Source organism: Triticum aestivum, chromosome 5A (assembly GCF_018294505.1).
Source record: "Triticum aestivum cultivar Chinese Spring chromosome 5A, IWGSC CS RefSeq v2.1, whole genome shotgun sequence".
In the NCBI taxonomy this organism is placed as follows: Eukaryota; Viridiplantae; Streptophyta; class Magnoliopsida; order Poales; family Poaceae; genus Triticum; species Triticum aestivum.
This window is the reverse complement of record NC_057806.1, coordinates 53,369,119-53,392,163: the sequence shown is the minus strand read 5'-3', so window position 1 is coordinate 53,392,163 and position 23,045 is coordinate 53,369,119. Positions and strand designations below refer to the sequence as shown.

Genomic DNA, 23,045 nt, shown 5'->3' with positions numbered 1-23,045 from the left:
GTTCGTGTGTTGGTTGTTTACTATGTTGTGTGCTTCTTTCCGGTGTTGCTTCTTCGGGTTGGTTCCGATAACGTCGCGTTTGTGAGGACCCGTTCGACTACATCCGTTTGTCTTTTTCATGGACTCGTTCTTCTTCCTTGCGGGATTTCATGCAAGATGACCATACCCTCGAAATCACTTCTATCTTTGCTTGCTAGTTGCTCGCTCTTTTGCTATGCCTATGCTGTGATACCTACCACTTGCTTATCATGCCTCCCATATTGTTGAACCAAGCCTCTAACCCACCTTGTCCTAGCAAAACCGTTGTTTGGCTATGTTACCGCTTTGCTCAGCCCCTCTTATAGCGTTGTTAGTCGCAGGTGAAGATTGAAGTTTGTTCCTTGTTGGAACATGGAGATGATGTTCCTTGTTGGAACATGTTTACTGGTTGGGATATCACAATATCTCTTATTTAATTAATGCATCTATATACTTGGTAAAGGGTGGAAGGCTCGGCCTTATGCCTGGTGTTTTGTTCCACTCTTACCGCCCTAGTTTCCGTCATGTCGGTGTTATGTTCCCGGATTTTGCGTTCCTTACGCGGTTGGGTTATAATGGGAACCCCTTGACAGTTCGCCTTGAATAAAACTCCTCCAGCAATGCCCAACCTTGGTTTTACCATTTGCCTCACCACCACCTACTTTTCCCTTGGGAGTCACTCTCTCTATGGTCATCTTTATTTTAACCCCCCCGGATCAGTGCTCCTCTGAGTGTTGGTCCGAATTGAGCTGCCTGCGGGGCCACCTCGGGGAAACTTGAGGGTTGGTTTTACTCGTAGCTAGTCTCATCTGAGTGTGCCCTGAGAACGAGATATGTGCAGCTCCTATCGGGATTTGTCGGCACATTTGGGCGGTGTTGCTGGACTTGTTTTACCATTGTCGAGGATGTCTTGTAACCGGGATTCCGAGTCTGATCGGGTCTTCCCGCTAGAAGGAATATCCTTCGTTGACCGTGAGAGCTTGTGATTGGCTAAGTTGGGACACCCCTGCAGGGTTTTGAACTTTTGAAAGCCGTGCCCGCGGTTATGGGCAGATGGGAATTTGTTAATGTACGGTTGTAGAAAACCTGAAGTTGAACTTAACTAAAATACATCAACCGCGTGTGTAACCGTGGTGGTCTCTTTCCGGCGGAGTCCGAAAAGTGAATACGGTGTTGGAGTTATGCTTGGCGTAGGTTGTTCTAGGATCACTTCTTGATCATAGTTTCTCGATCGTGCTTTGCCTTCTCTTCTCGCTCTCATTTGCGTATGTTAGCCACCATATATGCTAGTCGCTTGTTGCAGCTCCACCTCATACCTTTACCTTACCCATAAGCTTAAATAGTCTTGATCGCGAGGGTGTGAGATTGCTGAGTCCCTGTGGCTCACAGATACTTCCAAAACCAGCTTGCAGGTGCCGATGAGACTGTGCAGATGACACAACCAAGCTTAAGGAGGAGCTCGATGAAGATCTTGTCCTTTGTGTTATTTCGTTCTAGTTGATCAGTAGTGGAGCTCAGTTGGGGTCGATCGGGGATCTGTGTAGCATTTGGGGTAGTCTTCTTTTATTTTGGTTCCGTAGTCGGACCTTGATTGTATCTGATTGATGTAATGTTTTATTCATGTAATTGTGTGAAGTAGCGATTGTAAGCCAACTATGTATCTTTTTCCCTTATGTATTATATGTGTTGTGTGAAGATTACCTCACTTGCGACATTGCTTTCAATGCGGTTATGCCTTTAAATCGTGCTTCGACATGTGGGAGATATAGCCGCATCGAAGACGTTACATGCATGGTCTTGGTGAGCATATGTGTGCTATGTTGTTGGGTTTATATGTGCACCCGTGCTCCCTAGTCAACGTGCAAACCCACGGCTGACGAATGATGAAAATGAGGAAGTATTTTTATATTTTTAGTATTAGATATGTATGGGTAGAGATGCAAGTGTGATTCCCATCTTCACATGTCAAAATAAGGAAAATAGCATAGAGCCAAAAACAGATGACGTCAATAGCATGCAAAATCCATAATGAAAATTTAAATTTCTTTCAGCACGAGTGTCCAAATCAAAACTTTATGTCATCACTGTGTATCTCATGACAAGATGTTCGAAATTAAGTCCCACACAAACATAGTTCGACAAATATTTATGGAAAAGAAACTCTATATCACACAAATCAAGTTTATTTATATACTACAAACATAGAACGATATTTTGGAGCTCGGCCTTCATGGAGGCTGATTTTTTTGAAAAACTCAAAATTCATACTTTTCAGTTTTAAAAAAATCTGAAAAAATTGTACAAATATATAAGGATGTGATGTGTATGTGTGTAAAATTTCATAATAAAATACTTCGAGATGCGATATACGCAAAAAGAACAAATTCATGGACTTTTGGTAGTTGAAAAGCCGGAAATTTGTCCTTTTTGCACATCACTCATTTCAACGTATTTCGTTCTGAAAATTTACACATGTGTGTGTTATGCCTCCACGTATGTCCGTATTTTATTTTAGTTTTTTTTTGAAATATAAAAACATGAATTTTATTGAACTTTGTTTTTTTCAAAAACCAGCCACCATGGAGGCCGAGTTCGAAAAGCAATTTTCGGTACAAACGAGACATGCTTTTCTACCACAACAATGAGTCAATCATTTGTCATATAACATATCAAAGATTAAAGGTTAAAAAAACATATCAAAGATTAAAGGTTAATTCCCCCACAAAAAAGGTTAAAGGTAAAGATAATCGAATTTATACTCCACTACTACCAGGCATCAGAAACCACGAAGACAGACGGAAAAAACAAGACAAATAACCGTCCAGTCTCTGCAAACCACATCACAAGTTGAGAGAGACAAACGGTTGCCTCCACATGGCACCCCCGGTAATCTCACCTCCGCGGTTCACAGCAGCTGAGCTACCCCGCTATCTGGCTCGTCTTCCACCCGAACAGCTCATGATTTCCCCACTAAACCACACCAAAAACCGAGCCCCCTCCCACTTCCGCCCACTTGTCCACGAACTCCCAGCCATTAATTTCCACCGCCTCCACCTCTCCCCCGCTTCGGCGCTGCAGCAGCCATGGAGGAGGACTTCGAGCGCGCGGTGGAGGACGGCCTCAGGCTCTCCAAGCGGCTCGTCCTCCCGGGCGGCGCGGCCCCGCCGCGCCCGCACGCCGGGATGGACCGCTACGGCGCGCCGGACGCCGCGGCGGCGGCGTCGCTGCTGCCCGTGGCCCCCATGGCCTACGCGGTCGTCACGGACCCCGCCGCCGTCGACAGCCCCGACGTGCCCAGCTACCAGCCGCACGTCTACGGCCGCCTCAGCCCACCCGCGCTCATCCCGCTCCAGATGCGCGAGGTCGAGCTGCGGGTGGACTGCGCCGCCGGGTGCGCCACCGCCCAGGTCACCCTCGTCGCGCGCTGGTGGCTGCACTGCCTCACCCGCAGCCGCGACTGCGACTGCCGCCTCGTCGTGCCCATGGGCGAGGAGGTGACCCGATTCGAACCCTCCCCCCTCCCCTTTGCCATTTCGCCGTCGATTGGAATTTGCCGTTGCGCTTGATTTTGTTGCCGTCAGGCGCTGGAATGATTATGCCGATAAAGTTTGCGGTTATTCTCAGTTAATTTGGTTTTGCTTTAGGTGGTCGGGGCCCATGAATTTGGCTTTGCGCGTAAATCATTTGCGCTGGACCGCACATGGAGCCAGCCACTTGCAAATGCGTGTCATTATTCATTATAGTCATGCTTGCTGTTGCTGGAACATTGGGGGTGCCGTTATAGACGGTTCCGTTTGGAGCTCCTTTGCTCTTGGACGTAGCTAGCTCTCTGCTGGCTGTGGGCTCCATCGTTGTTTACGAAGCAAGCGAGACCCATTCCTTGCTTACCAATCATGGAAATAAGCTTCATCAAGAAAGAAATATTCTGTTTGTAGTTTGTACACTTGTCTACTAATGCTTTAGTTTGCACAGTCAATACTATTTTTAGGAAGTGCATTGTTTTTTAACTTGTCATTTCCGTTCGTCCTAGTCAAATATCTTCCGGTGGCCCATACAGAACATTCCTTTCAGCTATTTTGGAGAAATGCAAGTTGAATGACATATTAAATAGTGCATTTGTATGGTCTATGGTCTTTGTTTTGTATGTTCATGTTTACGAAATGCTGTTAGGGTTCCATTGTTTTGGTTGCATTTGGGTGTAAGTTAGCAAATACTTTAGTCTAAGCTCAGAAGTGAGAGGCCGAGAGCAGTTCATGGAAGCTTGATTTCTATCTATTTTTCAGGTTTCTGTTATTTGATTTATTGAACTTAGGCACAAATAGGGCGTGACAGCATGCGCAACAGGCTTAATGCATGACTGTATTCTCCTGCGTCTCCTCTGTTTTGGACACCTGCCCACTAACATCTGTCCCACTTGACAACATGAAGTGCCCCAACCTTTCTGTTTCAGCCCGCATCCCATATCGGCTCTCATTTTTGCCTTATTTTTCCTTGGTCTATCTGATAATTTAGCTATTTTACTGAATACACGTTGATCAGACTGGTATTCTGGATTGTAATTTGGTTTAGGTATGCCCGTTACTGGCGCATCATTTGTATCTCAAACAACCATGGAACTTCAAACATGCTCCGTTTCTGCTGCATATGAACATAAAAAATATGGCGGCTTAGATAAGAGCGTGGCGACAAGATATTAGGAAGCAGTCATGCTACATGTTTGATATTCCTAATCTGTTCCAGGTTACAGCAGAGGCTCTCCTAAAGAAATATTCACAAAAAACTATGTTCTTTATGAAGTCACATAGTACTGAATACATATTGAGATGTTGTCCATGCGGCCATGAATACAAGGGTGGAAATCACCTGGAAATATGTGCATAAACAGTGAGAAAAGAATAGCAGTTCAACAAGTCATGTTGAGCATTGCGAGTAGTCATCAAATCATGAGTAGTCATTGTAGCATTTGTGGTAACCCTACCATGATGGGCAAATGCAATGCTTGAATTTGTTTGCTAATTTGAATTGAATAAATTGGTAAGAACACACATCTATAATGGTTATTGTTTACTAGAACACCTCGGTAACTGCGTCACTTGTGTGTTGGTCATTGCTACTACGACCTATGTTTATTAACACCATACTAACTACATCACGACTACAGTGTAATATTAGTTGGAATAGCCAGATAACTACATCACCACGAAAGAGAACCTCTACTACTTCTCTAGTCAACATCGAATGCAAACAGTGCAAGTAATGTCAGTCATCAGTGTATGCATTTTAAAAAGCAAACATACACTTGCTATTCTGTTTTATGTTGCAACATTTCTTAATGCATATGTGTATATATCCGGAATGCAGTTATTTTTTTGATTTACTGGTGATCTCAGTCTAAGAATAACAGTTTGGCTAACAGGGTTCAATTCTAGGCGCTGAGGTTACTGTTGGAAAAAAATCGTACAATACTCATGTAATTGATGTAGATGGTAACAGTCCTGTGAAGATTGTTAAAACTGAGAGTGGTGGTATTCTGAAGAGCCAGTTTTTTCAATTGACAATACCACAGGTACTTGTTTTGTAGTCATCAGTTTCCCAACTGCTAGCTTGTCAAGATTCAAGCTTTCAGCAGCCATATCTGCCTGTGCTAACTATTTTCTTTCATTCCGCCAAGGTTGTAGGAGGAGAAGACATCTTTGCCACAATTAGATGGTCACAGAAGTTGTTGTATGATAATGGACAGTTTTCTGTTGATATTCCGTTTCGGTTTCCACATTATGTGAACCCTTTACCTAAACTTTTCACAAAAAAGGAGAAAATTCAGTTAACTGTGAATAGTGGTGTGAGTAAAGAGGTTTTATTGCGGGGGACCAGCCATCCCTTGAAGGTAATCAACTTTTTTGTAAGCACCATTTGGTAATCTGTCCGATGTCATGGTTATCATGAGATGTTCTTGTGCATTTTCAGGAAAAAACCAGGCAGGGTGAGAAATTGTTTTTCTTGCATGAAGCTGTGGTTGAGAATTGGTCTATCAAAGATTTCACCTTTTCATATAGTGTAAGTTATTCTCCAGTAATCTATTTAATTGGTTAACTTTACCTTCTCTTCGGTACTTCTAAAATAATTTTGTGCTGATTATGTTCCACGGCCTTTCATATGTGAATATTGAAAGCAATATGTGTGCTATGTGTTCAAATATGAATTTATGAATATGTTATGCACATACAGTACATGGCCCATCCAGCAGCGAGTTAGGGAGATGATCCCCTTGATCTCTGAGTTACAAAGTTTATCAATTAAATTAGGAATATATTTTTTAGCTTGGGACTCAAACCAATTGGAGATAATATCTGTGATTTGTTACTTTTGGATTGTTAGACCTCTATGTAAAGAGAACCCCCTATGAGGAGTAAAGCAAGCAAGATCTAGAAGAACAGTTCTTCTATCGTGCATCCAGGGGCGAGAGCCTCTTCCATTCTTCCTAACCATAGTACACGACATAATAATACCTTAATATTAGTAGTTTAGTCATTAGCATGCTACAAGAATGCAACGAATGAAAACATTGTACCAAACAAATACAGGGAGTGGGCCACATCACTGCCACATCAGTAGACGAGACTGCACGGTGCTATCTTCTCTGAGTGCGGTCCGATGAGACTCCTGCCAATGAGTGTGGGCCCTCTCCCTTTACTGATTTGTTTGAGGTCCCAAATCATACAGATTCAGATTTTAGGGTTGAAGGACAAACCTCTTTCAATAAACACTTTATTTAATTAATAACTTTTGTTAACATGGTGACTACAGCGTTTACTGCATGGTTACCATTGAGATCAGTGTCATTACCTAATGCATCGTTCATGTCTGTAGGTTTACTCAGGTGATGTGTCCGGTGGAGTGCTTGTGCAGCGCTCAACATTACGTGACTATGATGACAGAGACATTTTCAGCATTTTTCTCTTACCTGGAAATAACCAGAACAGGAAGGTAGTTCCTTTTACTTATTGTCTTGTTATCTTGACACTAGTAACTAAACTATGTCAGTGTGGAAATCACTTGATGCTTGAAGATAACTTTACTGAATTTTTTTTACTTAGAAGTTTGTAACTCACTGAAAGTATTTAAGGTACTTAACTAAGTTTTTTCGTGAGTCGTGTTCATTCTGTTTTTCATGTTGACATTTCTTTAGCCCTACTTTCTGTGTGGAAAATTTACCAATCTAATTCAACATGACACATTATTTTTTATCTGCTTTTGTGCTTCGTAAAATATTTCTGTGAATGGATATTTATCTCATTCAAGTTATGTGATAGATCTTCAGAAAGGCAGTTGTGTTTATTGTTGATACAAGTGGAAGCATGCAAGGAAAGCCTATTGAGAATGTTAAGAATGCCATCTCAACTGCTGTCTCCGAGCTTGAGGAAGGAGATTACTTCAACATAGTAACATTTAATGATGAACTTCATTCATTCTCATCCTGTTTGGAGAAAGTAAATGGCAAAACAACAGAGAATGCAATAAACTGGATGAACTCAAATTTCGTCGCCCAGGGTGGCACTGACATCATGCATCCTTTGACCGAGGTACAATATTTGGAAGACTATACCAGTTCACATTTATATATGATTGATGCCACTTTCAGTGCTCACATTACCTCTTGTGCTGTAAGGCATTGGCGTTGCTGTCAGACTCTCATGGCGCACTTCCACAAATCTTTCTTGTGACCGATGGTTCAGTTGAGGATGAACGGAATATCTGTCACACTGTGAAAACTCAGCTCACAAACAAAGGATCTATTTCCCCTCGGATTTCCACTTTTGGACTAGGTAATAGCAAATATGATTTTTCTTATTTACGACTTAACATATTGCTCTAAGATATACTGGAAGGAAATAACTGTTTGATTTTGTGGTCGTGTATCATGTCTAAGGTGTTATCCCTCCATACAACACATACAACTTTACCAATTATAAAATATCTCTCCATCCCAAAATGTAAGTCCTATTTGTTTTGTCCCAAGTCAAACATTTTATGTTTGACAAAGTTTATAAGAATAAATATTGGTATCTATAATACCAAATAAATATACTATGAACATATATTGGTATTGGTTTTGTTTTGTAGATGTTGATTTTTTAATATAAACTTGGTCAATCTTAAGCAAGTTTGACTTAGGACAAAACAAGTAGGACACACTTTTTTTTCCATGAACATGCAAAAAACTTTGCGTATCATTTCATTAACACCCAAAAAAGCTACAGCAAGGTACTCAAATGAGTCCGGACACCCAAAACAACACACACCCAAGTACTATCCTGGGATCAGATTGAGCAATCCCAGGGCACCCGCACGGGACCAGGCCCGGCACTATTCTTGAATGACATGTAGGAGGCGACGAACGTCAGGGGTTGCACCATTGAAAGTTATTCATTCCCATGTTGAAAATACATCTAACTTCATTCTCTCACGTATCCATTCTTATGTGTAAATCCTTTTGGATTATTTAAATTTCTTCAGTAAAGAGGGATGATATTGGAGACATCAATATTTTATTTTACTTGTATGATTGCCAATTTTTTTTACCCGGAATAGTTTTTTATTATTTGTACTTACCCTTTGAAACAATATTAGGTTCGTACTGTAACCACTATTTCTTGCGGATGTTGGCATCAATTGGCAAGGGGCATTACGATGCTGCGTTTGATACAGGTATGAACAAATTGCCGCCTTAATCCTCGAACCAGGCAGTGTTTTGTTCTACGCACTACTGAAACTCAAAACTCTGCATTATGCTCTAATGATCCAACTTTGGTAAGTTCCGGCTAGGACAATCTTATGGATTTCAGCTCTAGCCTACCCCAACTTGTTTGGGACTACAGGTTCTGTTGTTGTTCCCAACTTAGGTTTTTGGTTTATAATCTGTGTACACTGTGATTCTCGCAAAAAAAAAAAAAAACTGTGTACATTGTGATTCCTCTCCTTGTACACATTCTTACTTTGTTAATAAGATCATTTTCATTAGGGCCTTCACCATTGTTTCTAGTCAAACCAAAAAACTTGACGTGCATATTGATTGTACAAACTTATTAGAATTCATGCTGAGTAGAGACTAGAATTTGATGAGATGATTTAAAGGTGTATGGAATCATTTTGTTCCTGTTCAGTTTTGCACTCAACAGCATGTTGCATTATGGAATCATATGATTTAGTAAGATGGCAGATTAGTTCTATGGCTTATTATAAGACACAAGTTTTGATTTATTTGTTTTTTTCTATTTCATCCAGCATCTCTGAAGTGCAGTAAACTTAATTGTTTATAAGTGTCTTGGCTGTACTAGAATTTGCAGGATTTTTTCCAAAGTCCAATGATATACTTTGCAAAACTGAAGTTCTTCATTCTGATTTTTGACACCAGAATCAATTGAGGGTCGAATACTTCAATGGTTCCAGAAAGCTTCATCCACAATCGTGGCAGACATTTCAATTGATGTCACAAAGCATACCCAAGAATTTGAAGTGAGTTCTATCTCAGCAAACCTGTCAGGCTGTCACCTTTTAGCCATGTCACGAAAAAGCAACATGTGACAGTCATTTATTATTAAACACTTTGTAGTAAGTTGTGTGTTAGGAGCTAGGGTTCTGCCGGTTCTAGGGTGGAGATTGTAGGGGAAAGATGGAGGAAGACGAGGTCGAGGGCGCGGCAGCTGGTGGCTGGGCGCCGTCCTTGCGTGGTGGAGAAGAGGCGGCGGCGGCGCAAGAGGCGGCTAGGGTTAGGTCTCCCGGCTCCCTAAGGGAAGCCGAGCAAATACTGATTGCTTCTTGCTTGATTAGATTGATACATCTCCTCTCCTTATATAGAGAGGTTTACTTGACTCCTAAGCAAACGACCCTAATAACGATAAGATAATTGGGCTAAGCCCCTAATAACGATAGATAACTTGGGCCACAGCCCACTGGGCTAAGCCCCTAATATGCCGGTCATAACACTTCTCCCCGCCTGCACAAACAGCTCGTCCTCGAGCTGTAAGGCGGGGAAGTGCTTGCTGAACTCCTCGAGGTGGTCAACCAGCGTCAAACACCTCCGCAACAGCTGGGGCGGCCAGGTCGCCGAGCCCGGCAGCGACGACGTCCTCCTCAATGTAGTCTGTAGCCTCCAGGTAGAAGAGTCGGGGGCAGACGTGGCCGGGCATGTAGGTCTCGTCGCAGTTGAAGCACAACCCTTGGCGGCGATGCTCGAGTAGCTCGGTCGAGGTGAGCCGCGGTCGCGGCAAGGGGTGTCGTGGAAGCTTGAGCAGGCCAACCCTGCGCGGGAACATCCGACCAGGGTGGCGGCCCAGCGGCCCGGGATGGTGATGCCTGCTGGATGGCCACCGCGCGGCGCTCGAACGCGCGGGCGTAGTACATGGCCATCTGGAGGTCTTGGGGTCCTTGCAGCTCGACGTCGACGCGGATATGATCTGGTAGACCGCCGACGAAGAGTTCGGCCCGCTGGTGAGCCGTCACGTCGGGCGCGTGGCACGCCAGGGCCTGAAAGCGGTCGGTGTAGTCCTGCACCGTCGAGGTGAAGGGAGGGCGGCCCAACTCCGCCAGCCGGCTCCCACGTATCGGTAGTCCGAATCGAAGGAGGCAGAACTCACGAAAACGCTCCCATGGGGGCATGCCGCCCTCGTCCTGCTCGAGGGCGTAGTACCACGTCTGTGCGGCGCCGCGGAGGTGATAAGAAGCGAGCCAGGTGCGGTCCAACGCGAGCGTCCATTGCCCCCGGAAGAACTGCTCGCACTGGTTGAGCCAGTTGAGGGGGTCCTCGGCGCCGTCGTAGGTGGCGAAGGCGAGCTTGGCGAAGCGCAGCGGTGTCTGAGCATGACCGCCGTGAGTGTACGGCTCGGCGGTACGGAGCAGCGAAGAGGATGGCGTTGGTCCGGTGTGCACAGGTGGTCCACAGGAAAGCGGTGGCCCGTCGAAGCCAGCGTGGAAACCCGCGGAGCCGGAGGGCCCGTCGTACGGCAGGGAGGGCGCCGGCTGGTCCGCGGCCATGGTGTAGACTGGCGGCGGTGACGTCCCGGCCAACCAGGCCGGAAGATGGGACGGCGAGGGCGGGAACCGCACTTGCTGAATCGGCATGCCCGCCGGCACGGTTGTAGTCAGCCCGGTGCTGGGCGGCGGAGGCGCCGGCAGCGGCAGCTGCTGCTGCCTGGAAACGGCGGGCGCGGCGATGGCTGTGGCCGGCCATTGTGGCCAGATCGGGGCGGTGGCGGGGGCTGGCTGTAGCTGCAGCGAGGGCTGCGGCGGCCCGACCAGCGTCGCGGTGGCCCCGGGGTGCGGCAGCTGCCAGGGCGGTGGCGGCGAGGACCCGGGTGGCGTGGGTGACGCGACGAGGGCTGGCGCCGGCCACTGCGGCCATTGGGGCGCGGCGGAGTGGTGGTGTAGAGGCCCAGTCGGCGCCGCGGGTGCCGAATACCATGGCAGGGCGGCTGGCTCGGTCGCGGCGGCCGGCGGCCCGTAGGGGCCGACTACGTATAGCCGTATCCCCTGGACGGCGGTGACGAGATCGTTGAGGACCCCAGTGATCTCTGCCGGGGAGTAGACGGCGGCCGGTGGTGCCGTGGAGGGCGCCGTCATCTGGGTGGTGGCGGCGCCGGAGGATGCGACCAGCGGCGTGGACGGGGAGGGCAGCGGCGCGGTGGAGAAGGCTAGCGGCGTGGTGGTGACGGTCGGCAGCGGAAGCGACGGGATGGGCGGCGGCGAAGACATGATCGGAACTGAGCTACCTGATACCAAGGTGTTAGGAGCTAGGGTTCTGCCGGTTCTAGGGCGGAGATTGTAGGGGAAAGATGGAGGAAGACGAGGTCGAGGGCGCGGCGGCCGGCGGCTGGGCGCCGTCCTTGCGTGATGGAGAAGAGGCAGCGGTGGCGCAAGAGGCGGCTAGGGTTAGGTCTCCCGGCTCCCTAAGGGAAGCCGAGCAAATACTGATTGCTTCTTGCTTGATTAGATTGATACATCTCCTCCTTATATAGAGAGGTTTACTTGACTCCTAAGCAAACAACCCTAATAACGATAAGATAATTGGGCTAAGCCCCTAATAACGATGAGATAACTTGGGCCACAGCCCACTGGGCTAAGCCCCCTAATATGCCGGTCATAACATTGTGTGTAAATGCTGAGTGGAGGGAGATAGGGAGAGTGAGGGGGCATAAAGTGGTTCTGTGTTTTGGGGTATTCAGTTGACTGCTCATTTTGGGAGCACTCAACAGCATGCTGCATCTTTAATTTTATGAAATAAATGCCCTCCTGCATTTGCTCGTTTTCTTCTGATATAAAGGTGTGGATAGTTGGTATTTGATACTTAAGACCATCTAACTTTCTTTCTTCATATAAGCATAGCTGGATTATCCATGTCTCTTAATTGAATCTTTTCCCCATTCAGGTGGATTGTGAATATATTCCTGACATTTCAGCAAAATATCCATTATTTGTTTCGGGAAGATTCCGAGGTGAACTGCCGGAAACTCTTTATGCTGAGGGCTATTTGTCTGACATGAGTAAGATATCAATTGAATTGAAGGTCCAACATATAAAGGACATACCTCTTGACAAAGTAAGTTTTTCACACTTTATTCTAATTCTATTCAAAGGCACTCTGCAGTTACTTATGTCTTCATAGACCTAATTTTGGTTGTGGATGATGTGTTTTTTTTGGGATATTGTAACAATTCAACTTTCGCCAGTCATCAAAATACAAGGTAGCTGAGGAACTTCAGTAGTTCTTTTTTGCGAACAAGAAACCCCGGTAGTTACTTGCATATGCAATCTAAAGCATCTGTTGACCCCAACCGGCAGTTATAATAACCAGATATCACTTCAGCTTACCAAAATGGTAAAATTTGTCTGGACCATCTCTGGAAGTATTTACTGACCATGGATTTTTTGAAAGGATTTACTGTCCATGGAGTGAATGGCATGGCAATGAATTAAATAAAATATGTCACCCTTCACTTTGTGCACCAAGACCATTGTTTATCCTCGCAGTGACCAGACACAAGGAGAGGGCGACAAATAGCATTGTTTTTAAACTGATGACTGGTCCCTTACTATTCACCTAGCCAGTTTTGCCAAACCGACTCGGCTAGCAGATGAAGTCAAAGTGACTTGTCGGCTGGTTTACCAGCTAGCTCCGAGCCTCCGACTAGTAGTCGAGTTGTAGTTAGAAGCCCCAAAATATATGTCCGACTAGGCAACACTATGTGACTTGAAACCTCCTGCTGGCCTGAACTCCCTGACTATTAGGCAATAACAGTCGGTCGACTAGTCTAAGTCAGCACCTGCCTGCCAACTGAATACCTCGACTAGCTGTGACTAGTTACGACTATCCAGTACTGCGAGTCTGCGACTAGTCTATGAGTTGGTATCCTGGAGACACGGCTCGACTCGTCGACTCGTAATCCTTGTAGCATTGGCTGGTGGTTGACTAGTCACTTAGCCAGTTGGGTGGTGCCTTGGCTCGACTGGTCTGACTTGAAAATGTTAGTTGCATATAAGAATTTAGAACCATTGTTGTCGTAACAGATTACAGAGCCGTTGAGCTCAACATGTGCTCTAAGTGTGCGTCGAATAGTAAGCTTGTGGAATTGTTGTTGAGGGTAGTAACTGGGAAATATTATGTGAAAGATTACTCAAAATTTTATAGTCCATTTTATTTTCAAATTTCAGGTGTTGGCAAAGCAACAGATGGACCTTCTAACAGCAAAAGCATGGCTTTCTGAAAACAAGCAACTGGAGCAAATGGTAACGTATATTCTGGGCTAATACCTCTCATCACATCTGATTCCGGGCTTCAAATTCTTAAATTAAGCCCTGCCTGTTAGTGTTAGGTATTAACTTGATATGACGATGTTCAAGTGGTTACTTTAAGGGCACTCCACTCCACTGAACTCGATGTCAAGATTAGAGAATAAATTATAGCAAAATATGAGACGATGACTAAACACAAGACATGGTTATCGTGTACTTGTATTGTTGTGGCGTTATTAGCACAATTAGAGTCCAGTTTGGTTACTACAGCAGTGTAGCCGGATTAAAGAAATAGGGATATGTGAGTCAGTTGTGTCAGAGTCGAAGCAGAGCCCTAGTGCTAGTTGAGCACTACAAGTCCTAAGTGCATCTATATCCTTCCCCTAAAAATTGTCGCCAGAATCTCGCCAGAGGTCGGCAAGGAAGACGAGAAATCGAAGAGAATTTACTGAGATTGGGAGTTTTCTGCCTAAATTTGAGCAGGCCGGGGTGGGTTTGGGGTTAAAAGCTAGTCTACTTCAGGAAGGTATTTTGAATTGAGAAGTGGGTGAACTGGGTGCATGTAGGAAAGCAAGATGAATTCAAAGCAGCTCTATGTAAGGCGCGGCATACTCTTGCATATTCTAGGACATCAAGCTTTCTTTTCTCTGCGGAAGTCATTTCGTTCTTTTTACTGCAATCAAAGTTTAATATATCCTTGCTTGAGATTATCTTTTGTGATGTGCCCGGAAGCTTAAAGTTGGAATATTCACCTTAATGAATAACATTGTTTCTAATTTTTTTAAATTTTTTTTGCGAATGTTCTAAAATCTGCTCCAGTGCTCACATTATTTGAATAAACAGGTGGCAAAAATGAGCATGCAAAATGGCATTCCTTCGGAGTACACACGGACGGTCCTACTTCAAACCATCATGGAAAAAATAGATCCAGCACAACAGGTAATCATATTGTCCCAACAGATTCATCCTTCTTTATTATGTCTCGGTTGATATTGCCAACTCAGAACAATCAAAGATTAAATTCGATCTAGAAAACAAACGGAGCAGGTCTCGCTTAGAACTCAGTATACTGCATTGCCTATTAACGTAATTCTTCAGACATTCTAGTGTCTTCAAAGAAAGTTCAGAGAATGTATGATCAAGCTTGCTGCTGCACTTGTGCAGGGAAAACGGAAACCAAAGAAACCAGAGGAGCCTTCAGCGACGCCGCTGCAGGGCCTGACACTCGGCTTCGGCAACGTGCCGGCGACGACGGAGAACCTAACCTCGGGGTTCGGGGACATGAGGGCGCCGGATAAATTCGAGATGTTCGGGAAGGCGGTCGGCGGCTGCTGCGGCCGCGTGGCGGACAGCTGCTGCTGCTGCATGTGCTTCATCAACTGCTGCAGCAAGATGAACGACCGGTGCGCCATCGTGCTGGTGCAGATGTGCGCCGCCCTCTCCTTCCTCGGCTGCTTCGAGTGCTGCACGGAGCTGTGCTGCGGCGGGGGCGGGTCGGATTGACGACGGCCCGAGGAAAGGCGTGGTGTGTTGTACAGTAAAGTGTGCATAGTGTTGCTGTATAGGATGCGCGTCACGTATATTTATTGTTGTATTTATGTACTGCTTGATTGTGAGGCCTCTCTTGTCAATATCGGCCGGTAATAAACCGTCTGGTGCACTGGCGATGTAAAGCGAGCTAAGTGAAATTAAACGAAGAGAAATGACTACTAGTCCCATGAGAACATTTTTTTTCTCTGAAATGCACAAGAACAGTTGTTTTTTTAGGGAAAGCCTTCAAGGCATCTTATTGAACTTCAATTAGGTTAACATCATTTGCAACAGCATCTAAAATGAAAATACGCGGATCCACTTACCACGCAGAGGTCCCTCCGCCCCACTAGCTAACAAATGAGCAACCTTATTGCTTTTCCTAGGGACAGTGAACAAAAGAAATACTCAAAAAATGCATGTTAAAAAGCTGCATTCTTCAGACTTCATAGATAGCAGCAGCTGGACCAACGGAATTACCCTCATTCTGCATGATCTGAATAACTTCCATGTAATTACAATCCACTATGACCTTTGTTGCATCCCGAATTTCCTGCTAGCATGAGTCCATCCTGGAATGATCGAGCCTCGGCTGTTGCAGCATCCGCAACATACTCCCTCCGTTCCTAAATATTTGTCTTTCTAGACATTTCAAATGACTACTACATACGGATGTATGTAGACATATTTTAGAGTGTAGATTCACTCATTTTGTTCCGTATGTAGTCACTTGTTGAAATGCCTAGAAAGACAAGTACTCCCTCCGTAAACTAATATAAGAGTGTTTAGATCACTACTTTAGTAATCTAAACGCTCTTATATTAGTTTACAGAGGGAGTATTTAAGAACGGAGGGAGTAGTTGATAACGCAGGAACTAGCAGAGATAAATCTGCCTTGATCATCCAGAATCACCGCGCCCGTGCCATCCGAGCCTTCATCAACAGAAAACGAAGCATCTACGTTTAACTTCACAAAACCTTCAGTAGGCTGCTCCCAGCCATGTCTTCGGACTTTCCTGCTGGGCTTCGCTGCTCTCTTACATAATTCAGGACGGCCGATGCAATGCCTTGAGCTGAGCGCGTGGGGGTTTGAACGTGTTCCCCTCTCACGATGCGCCGCCGCTCCCACCACATGTACCAGCAGGCCGTCGCCACGAGCTCCTTGAGTTAACCTGCATTTCTTTTTCTTTGCGGGTCGAGTTAACCTGCATTTAACCTCCTTTTGCCCAACTGAGGCGCACGAGACGTTTCGGTCTCTTGTGATATCTCAGGCGACTACTGTTTTGCTGGGCTGTCCAACGTCCTCCTTCCGGCTTCCCCGCTCTGCGGTAGTGTTCGTGGTGTGTCCACCAACTCGCGTAGAGCATCTCTAACAGATCTCGTAATAAAGATCTCGTAAATTGAGTCATTCGATATAATAGCCGCCGGTTTACGGGATGTAGACTGTAAACCCGTCTTAAACAGATCCTTCAAATCCCGCCGTCCTAATTGTTTGTGGGATCCTGAATCCATGAGCCCATTTCCTTCATATCTATGGGATTTCACCCGATTTTGCCAGCGTCCATTTCCGTTGGCACGAATCCACTTCCGCCGGCTTCAGTACGCGCCTCCACTCCCCGTCGCTGCCACCGCCGCACATCCCCGCCCCTTGTTGCTGCCGCCCACTGCCCCGCGCCGCCCGAAAGCTCCGCCGCCCCGTGCCGCATCCATTCCACCTAGTTTCGGCAGCAGGGTGCCCATTTGTGTCCATGGCTGGAGGACGCCGCCGGCGCCATGGGTCCGCTCCAGAGCTTGGCGCGTGGGCTTGTAGTTTGCGGATCCGGTTGGTTCCGGTGCCTGTGAGCGGCACGTGTCGGAGGAAGAGGACCGCACAGCTTTGCTTCGGCCGGTGAAGAGAAGAAAGGGGCGGCGCGTGTAAAACATATGATTTGAGAACTGCTCGACACCCTAAACCGGGGTGTGGCTATCTCATTATATAGAGGTATCCAAGGGATACAATACGACGTTACAGTATATTACAGAGGCTACGTATATATAGTCTAACACCATCCCTCAATCTTCACTATGGCCTGAAGTATAAAGCAAGTTAAGATTGCGCCTACAACCTACAAACTGTGGTTGTGGAAGAGGCTTCGTGAAGATGTCAGCAAGTTGATCCTTTGACAAGATGAACTTGATACAAAGTAGTTTCTGTGCAACACGTTCCCGAACAAAGTGATAATCCACCTCAATGTGTTTTGTCCGAGCATGAAACACCGGATTAGAAGAGAGATATGCAGCATAGATGTTGTCACACCACAGAACCGGGGGATGAGCTTGAGGGACACGCAACTCTCTCAATAGAGACTGTACCCATATAATCTCAGCAGTCGCATCAGCAACAACTTTGTACCCAGCCTCAGTACTACTGCGAGACACTGTTGCTTGCTTACGAGCATTTCAGGTGATCAAGTTAGGACCGAGGAATACCGCATAATCCCCCGTGGATCGCCTGTCATCAGGACTACCAGCCCAATCTGCATCAGAAAAAGTTGAGAGCTCATACGAAGGTGTAGGCTGAAGAAGCAAACCATAGGAAGCAGTAAGACTGACATAGCGCAAAACACGCTTCACAGCTGACCAATGAGACGTCCCGGGTGCATGCAGAAATTGACACACACGGTTGACTGCGTAGGAGATATCAGGCCTGGTAATAGTAAGGTATTGCAGACCATCAACAAGGCTGCGATACTCAGTAGCATCATCAGATGAGAGAGAGTCACCATCAAGAGCAGACAACCGATCAGTGGCGGACATCAGAGTGATAGCATGTTTGCATTTGAGCATTCCAGCACGGCACAACAAGTCCAAGGAGTACTTTTTCTGAGTGAGAGTCAACCCAGCGGAGGACCGTGAAACCTCAAGACCAAGGAAAAAGTGTAGAGCACCTAAATCCTTGATAGCAAAATCATCACGGAGGGCAATAACAAGACGATCAGCAGCAGCACCAGAGGAACTGATGAGAATGATGTCATCAACATAAACCAAGAGATACATCGTAACCTCAGGGCGCTGTAGGAGAAACAGCGACGTATCAGCAGTGGAGGGAGTAAACCCAAGAGCCCGAAGAACAGATCCAAGGCGCGCATGCCACGCACGAGGAGCCTGTTTGAGTCCATACAATGCCTTAACCAGACGACAGAGATGATAAGGGCGTGCCGGATCAACAAAACCAGGCGGCTGACGCATATAAACCTCCTCCTCCAGAATTCCATGTAAGAAAGCGTTCTGCACATCGAGCTGACGAAGAAACCATCCGCGAGTAACTGCAAGAGACAGTAGTAATCGAATGGTAGTAGGCTTGATGACTGGAGTGAACGTGTCTTCATAATCAAGACCATACCTCTATTTGAAGCCCTTGGCAACTAGCCTTACCTTGTAGCGTTCAATTGAGCCATCAGCATGTCTCTTGACTTTAAAGACCCACTTGGAATCAATGACGTTGACACCAGATACTGGAGGAACAAGACGCCAAGTGTCATTCTTTTGTAGAGCCTGAAACTCTTGTTCCATTGCAGCACGCCAGTGAGGAATACTCAGTGCAGCCTGACAGTGACGAGGCTCTGTAGTGGGATCGGCAGCAGTGTGAGCCATGCACGCAACAAGCCATGCAACCGTCCCATCCGTGTGTTCCTTTGGACAAAAAACACCGGATTGGCTCCGTGTTCGAGGCCAAAGAGTGACAGCAGACTGTACTGGCAAAGTCGGTGCAGCAGATGACGTTGACGAGGCCGGCACAGAACCAGGCGAGTCGAGCTCAAGAGAGACCGAGTCAGAGCTGGTCGGCGACCCGGGCGCCAGAATAGGACTGGCCGGGGTAGGTGACTGCACCTCTGGGCCAGTGGAGGCAGCAGCCGGCCCAGGCGAGAGGCCCGTCAAAATGGGGGAGGCCGGCACCAGGTCGGGCGGGGCTGCAACCAGTGGACCAGGCGAGTCCAGCTGGGAGCCGCGCGAGCCAGGCGAGGCTGGCGCTGACGAGGCCAGCATCGGGCCGGGTGGGGCCAGCATGGAGCCGGGCGGGACCGACGCCCACGGAGCAGCCTCCAAAGGTGAAGCGGGGACGGGTTGGCGGGCGCCACCCAACATGCATGACACATGCACGTCCCGATCAGGAGACTCCTCCGTGACCTGTTCATCAAGAAGCTCAAGCCGAGCGCCGCGTCCAATACCTGCAGCATGATTAGGAAGCAACACAGGGGCATATGCAACATCCACAAATTGATCAGGCGAAGGTATAGACATGGGCACCGGTGATGTAGAAGTGGTAGAGTTAGTCGGAAGTGCACGAAAAGGGAATACATTTTCATCAAACACAACGTCACGAGAGATATAGACGCGATTGGTAGGAACATGTAAGCACTTGTATCCTTTGTGAAGAGAACTATACCCGAGAAAAACACACTCCTTAGACCGAAACTCTAGCTTACGCTTATTATATGGACGCAGGTGAGGCCAACATCCGCACCCGAACACTTTGAAGAATGTGTAGTCTGGAATCTCATTGAGCAAGAGTTCGAGCGGGGTTTGCATTTTCAGAAGTCTTGAGGGAAGCCTATTTATGAGAAAACAGGCTGTGGAGAAAGAATCACTCCAGAACCGAAACGGGACGAGTGCATGAGCTAGCAAGGTTAGGCTAGTTTCAACAAGATGACGATGCTTACGATCGGCAGTTCCATTCTGCTGATGTGTATGAGGACATGACACGCGATGCGAAATCCCAAGTATGTTAAAAAACGAGTTGAGGTTGTGGTATTCACCCCCAGTCGGATTGAACATGGATGAATTTCTGCTTAAGAAGACGCTCAACATGTGCTTGAAACTGAATAAAGACATCGAACACATCAGACTTGAGCTTAATAAGATATAGCCAAGTAAACCAACTATAAGCATCAATAAAACTGACATAATAATTGTGCCCACTAATGGACGTTTGGGCATGACCCCATACATTGGAAAACACAAGCTCAAGAGGATGTTTCACAACACGACTAGACTCTGAAAAAGGAAGCTGATGACTATTGCCCTCCTAACAGGCATCACAGATAGTTTCAGCAGTTTTATTGGACACAACTGGTAGTTCATGACGATGCAATACATGTCAAACTATGGGAGCCGCCGGATGACCAAGGCACACATGCCAGTGCATAGGCGACACACGAACACCACTGAACGCCCGGGGAGAAGACGGCAGGGAAGATGGGCGTGGTGCATCAAGTGCATACATGCCATGGCGAAGACAACCGCTAAGCAGAATGGTCCTCGTGTCCCGATCCTTGATAAAGAAATGAAAAGGGTGAAACTCAGCAAGGACATTATTATCGCGAGTAAGTTGAGGAATGGACAACAAACTACGTGTAGCAGAGGGAACTCAGAGGACATTAGAAAGATGCAACGTGCGAAAATTGTGTGCAAGGAGAGAGGCCTGACCAACATGGGAGATGCGCATACCTGCTCCACTAGCGGTGTGCACCTGATCATGACCATGATATGGCTCCTGAGTAGAGAGCTTGCCCATCTCGCCGGTGAGGTGGTTGGTAGCTCCAGTGTCCATGTACCACGCATGATCGATGGAGTAAGACGGAGTGCGGCCATGATCATGACTCATCACCGCGGTGGTAGCCTGCTTGTCATTCCCCTTGCCATTGTTACCGAGGCCCAGAAAGTCTTGCTTCTAGCGACGATGACAACGAGAGGCAATGTGACGCTCAAGGCCACACAACTGGAAAGCCTGCGGCGCACCATAGGAAGAACAACACGCCACCGGCCGGTTACCACCCGTGATGGTCAGAGCATTGCCCCGCGAGGCCGGTTGTGAGGACGGCGCCGGTCTGCCACCTGAAGATGATGACCTCAGGGGTTTACCACGAGTCACAGCATTGGCGGCGGCGAAGCCGGGAGAGGCGCGGCGCGCCTTAATGCGCTGTTCACGACCAAGGAGTCGTGCATAGAGCTCACGAGGTGGGAGCGAATCATCACGGCCATGGACATTCTCAATGAGATTGTCATAATCATCATCAAGCCCGTTAAGCACGAAGGTGGTAAACTCCTCATCCTGCAGCGACTGACCAACTGAGGCCAACGTGTCAGCGAGACCCCGCATCTTGTTGAAGTAGTCCGTGATGCTGAGGTCACCAAGCTTAGTCTCACCCAGCTCGGTGCGTATAGAGTGAGCACGCGCCTGAGACTGAGAGGTGAAACTGGTGTGAAGCGCCGCCCACGCCTCCTGGGATGTAGTGGCGAAGATGACCAGCGACGAGACGCTAGGAGTGAGCAAGGACTGGATGGCGGAGAGGATGGCCTGATCCTGGGCCACCCATGTGTGATACACCGGGTGATGAGGGGGCGGACACGGGATGGATCCGTCAACGTAGCCCTCCAGATAGCGACTCCACAGAAGAGGCAGCACCTGGGCACGCCAGGACAAGTAGTTGTCTGGCGTGAGCTTCACCGGCAGTAGATGCGAGAAGTAAAACGGCAACGACGCCGAGGCCGGATCAGCGTGAGCGTGCGGCGATGCATAAAGACCCATCGACGGGGCCGCCCCTGGATGCGCAGCCGACACCGAGTAGTGCGGGTAGGATCCAGGGGAACCAGCCGCTAGGGCACCGTAGGATGCCGCGACCGGAGCCACATGCGGGGAGGCAGTCGCAGCCCCTTGCAGCTGCTGAGATGGCGCTGGGTAGTGTTGGAGCTGCGCCGGGTAGGGGTTCGGCGGGGCCGCCGAGTAGGGTTGGGGTGGCGCCGGGTAGTGTTGGAGCGGCACCGGGTAGGAGTTCGGCGAGGACGCCGAGTAGGATGGCGGCGGCGGCGCACCGTAGTAGTGATGAGGCGGCGGGGCACCGTAGGGCTGCTGTGGGGGCGGCACCACGTAGTGATGGGGCGGCGCCAGCCAGGACGAAGATGGCGGCGGCCACCATGGTTCGGCGCAACAACAGCGCCCGCAGAAGGATCAGCTCCAGGGGGCACCGCAGCACTCGGGGAGGCAGCGCGATCACCCGATCCGATCGGGGAGTTGGGCGCCAGGTAAGCGCCATAGGCCATCGCAAAAGGCTGTGAGGCGAGAAACGGCGACGCAGGAGCAAGGGACGGCATCACGGCGGCGGGAGCGACAGGGGTCGGCGCGACGGCGGCGGTGGCAGTTGAAGACATCGTAACCTAATCTGATACCATGTAAAACATATGATTTGGGGACTACTCGACACCCTAAACCGGGGTGTGGCTATCTCATTATATAGAGGTACCCAAGGGGTACAATACAACGTTACAGTATATTACAGAGGCTACGTATATACAATCTAACAACGCGACGCGGGTTTGCTTCGGCTGGCGGGGGAGAAGAAAGGGGCGATGCGGTGGAGGTGGAAAAACTGCCCGGTGGCTTGAGCAGGGCAATACACCGGCCACAAATGTAAACCCACCATTTGGCTTGAATCTTTTGCTTCACATGATCTATGGATTTGGCATTGTTTTTTTGGTTTGCCGGGGTCTCTCAATGATATCGATGTTTTGCAGCGATCCCATCTATTTGCTCAGCTAGCTAGTGGCAAAGCTCCGTCTTACAACAATACCGTTAATGACCATGACTAAACCATGGGGTAATATCTTACCGACGGTATTTATCCTTCATGGTCAACATTTGAGAAGACCATTCGTGGGCCCAAAATAAAAAAGCA

General features: G+C 47.7%; 1 protein-coding gene across 1 annotated transcript; it reads left to right on the top strand.

The window, feature by feature from the left end:
- The first annotated feature begins 2,995 nt into the window (after positions 1 to 2,995).
- LOC123102283 (uncharacterized) lies at positions 2,996 to 15,545 on the top strand. The gene is made up of 13 exons (XM_044523585.1): positions 2,996 to 3,512; positions 5,435 to 5,584; positions 5,690 to 5,902; positions 5,983 to 6,072; positions 6,886 to 7,002; positions 7,329 to 7,598; positions 7,685 to 7,841; positions 8,647 to 8,724; positions 9,431 to 9,531; positions 12,440 to 12,610; positions 13,723 to 13,797; positions 14,647 to 14,742; positions 14,968 to 15,545. The coding sequence occupies exons 1-13, from the start codon at positions 3,102 to 3,104 to the stop codon at positions 15,304 to 15,306; spliced, it is 2,268 nt and encodes a 755-aa protein (XP_044379520.1). The 5' UTR covers positions 2,996 to 3,101; the 3' UTR covers positions 15,307 to 15,545.
- The last annotated feature ends 7,500 nt before the right edge of the window (positions 15,546 to 23,045 follow it).

What these genes read in the sequence shown, in the direction of transcription:
- LOC123102283 (XM_044523585.1), top strand. Translation starts at nt 3,102, where the DNA reads ATGGAGGAGGACTTCGAGCGCGCGGTGGAGGACGGCCTCAGGCTCTCC. An exon ending in TTCAATTGACAATACCACAG is followed by an intron (nt 5,585 to 5,689) that starts GTACTTGTTTTG and finishes CATTCCGCCAAG; the next exon opens with GTTGTAGGAGGAGAAGACAT. An exon ending in AAATAGATCCAGCACAACAG is followed by an intron (nt 14,743 to 14,967) that starts GTAATCATATTG and finishes GCACTTGTGCAG; the next exon opens with GGAAAACGGAAACCAAAGAA.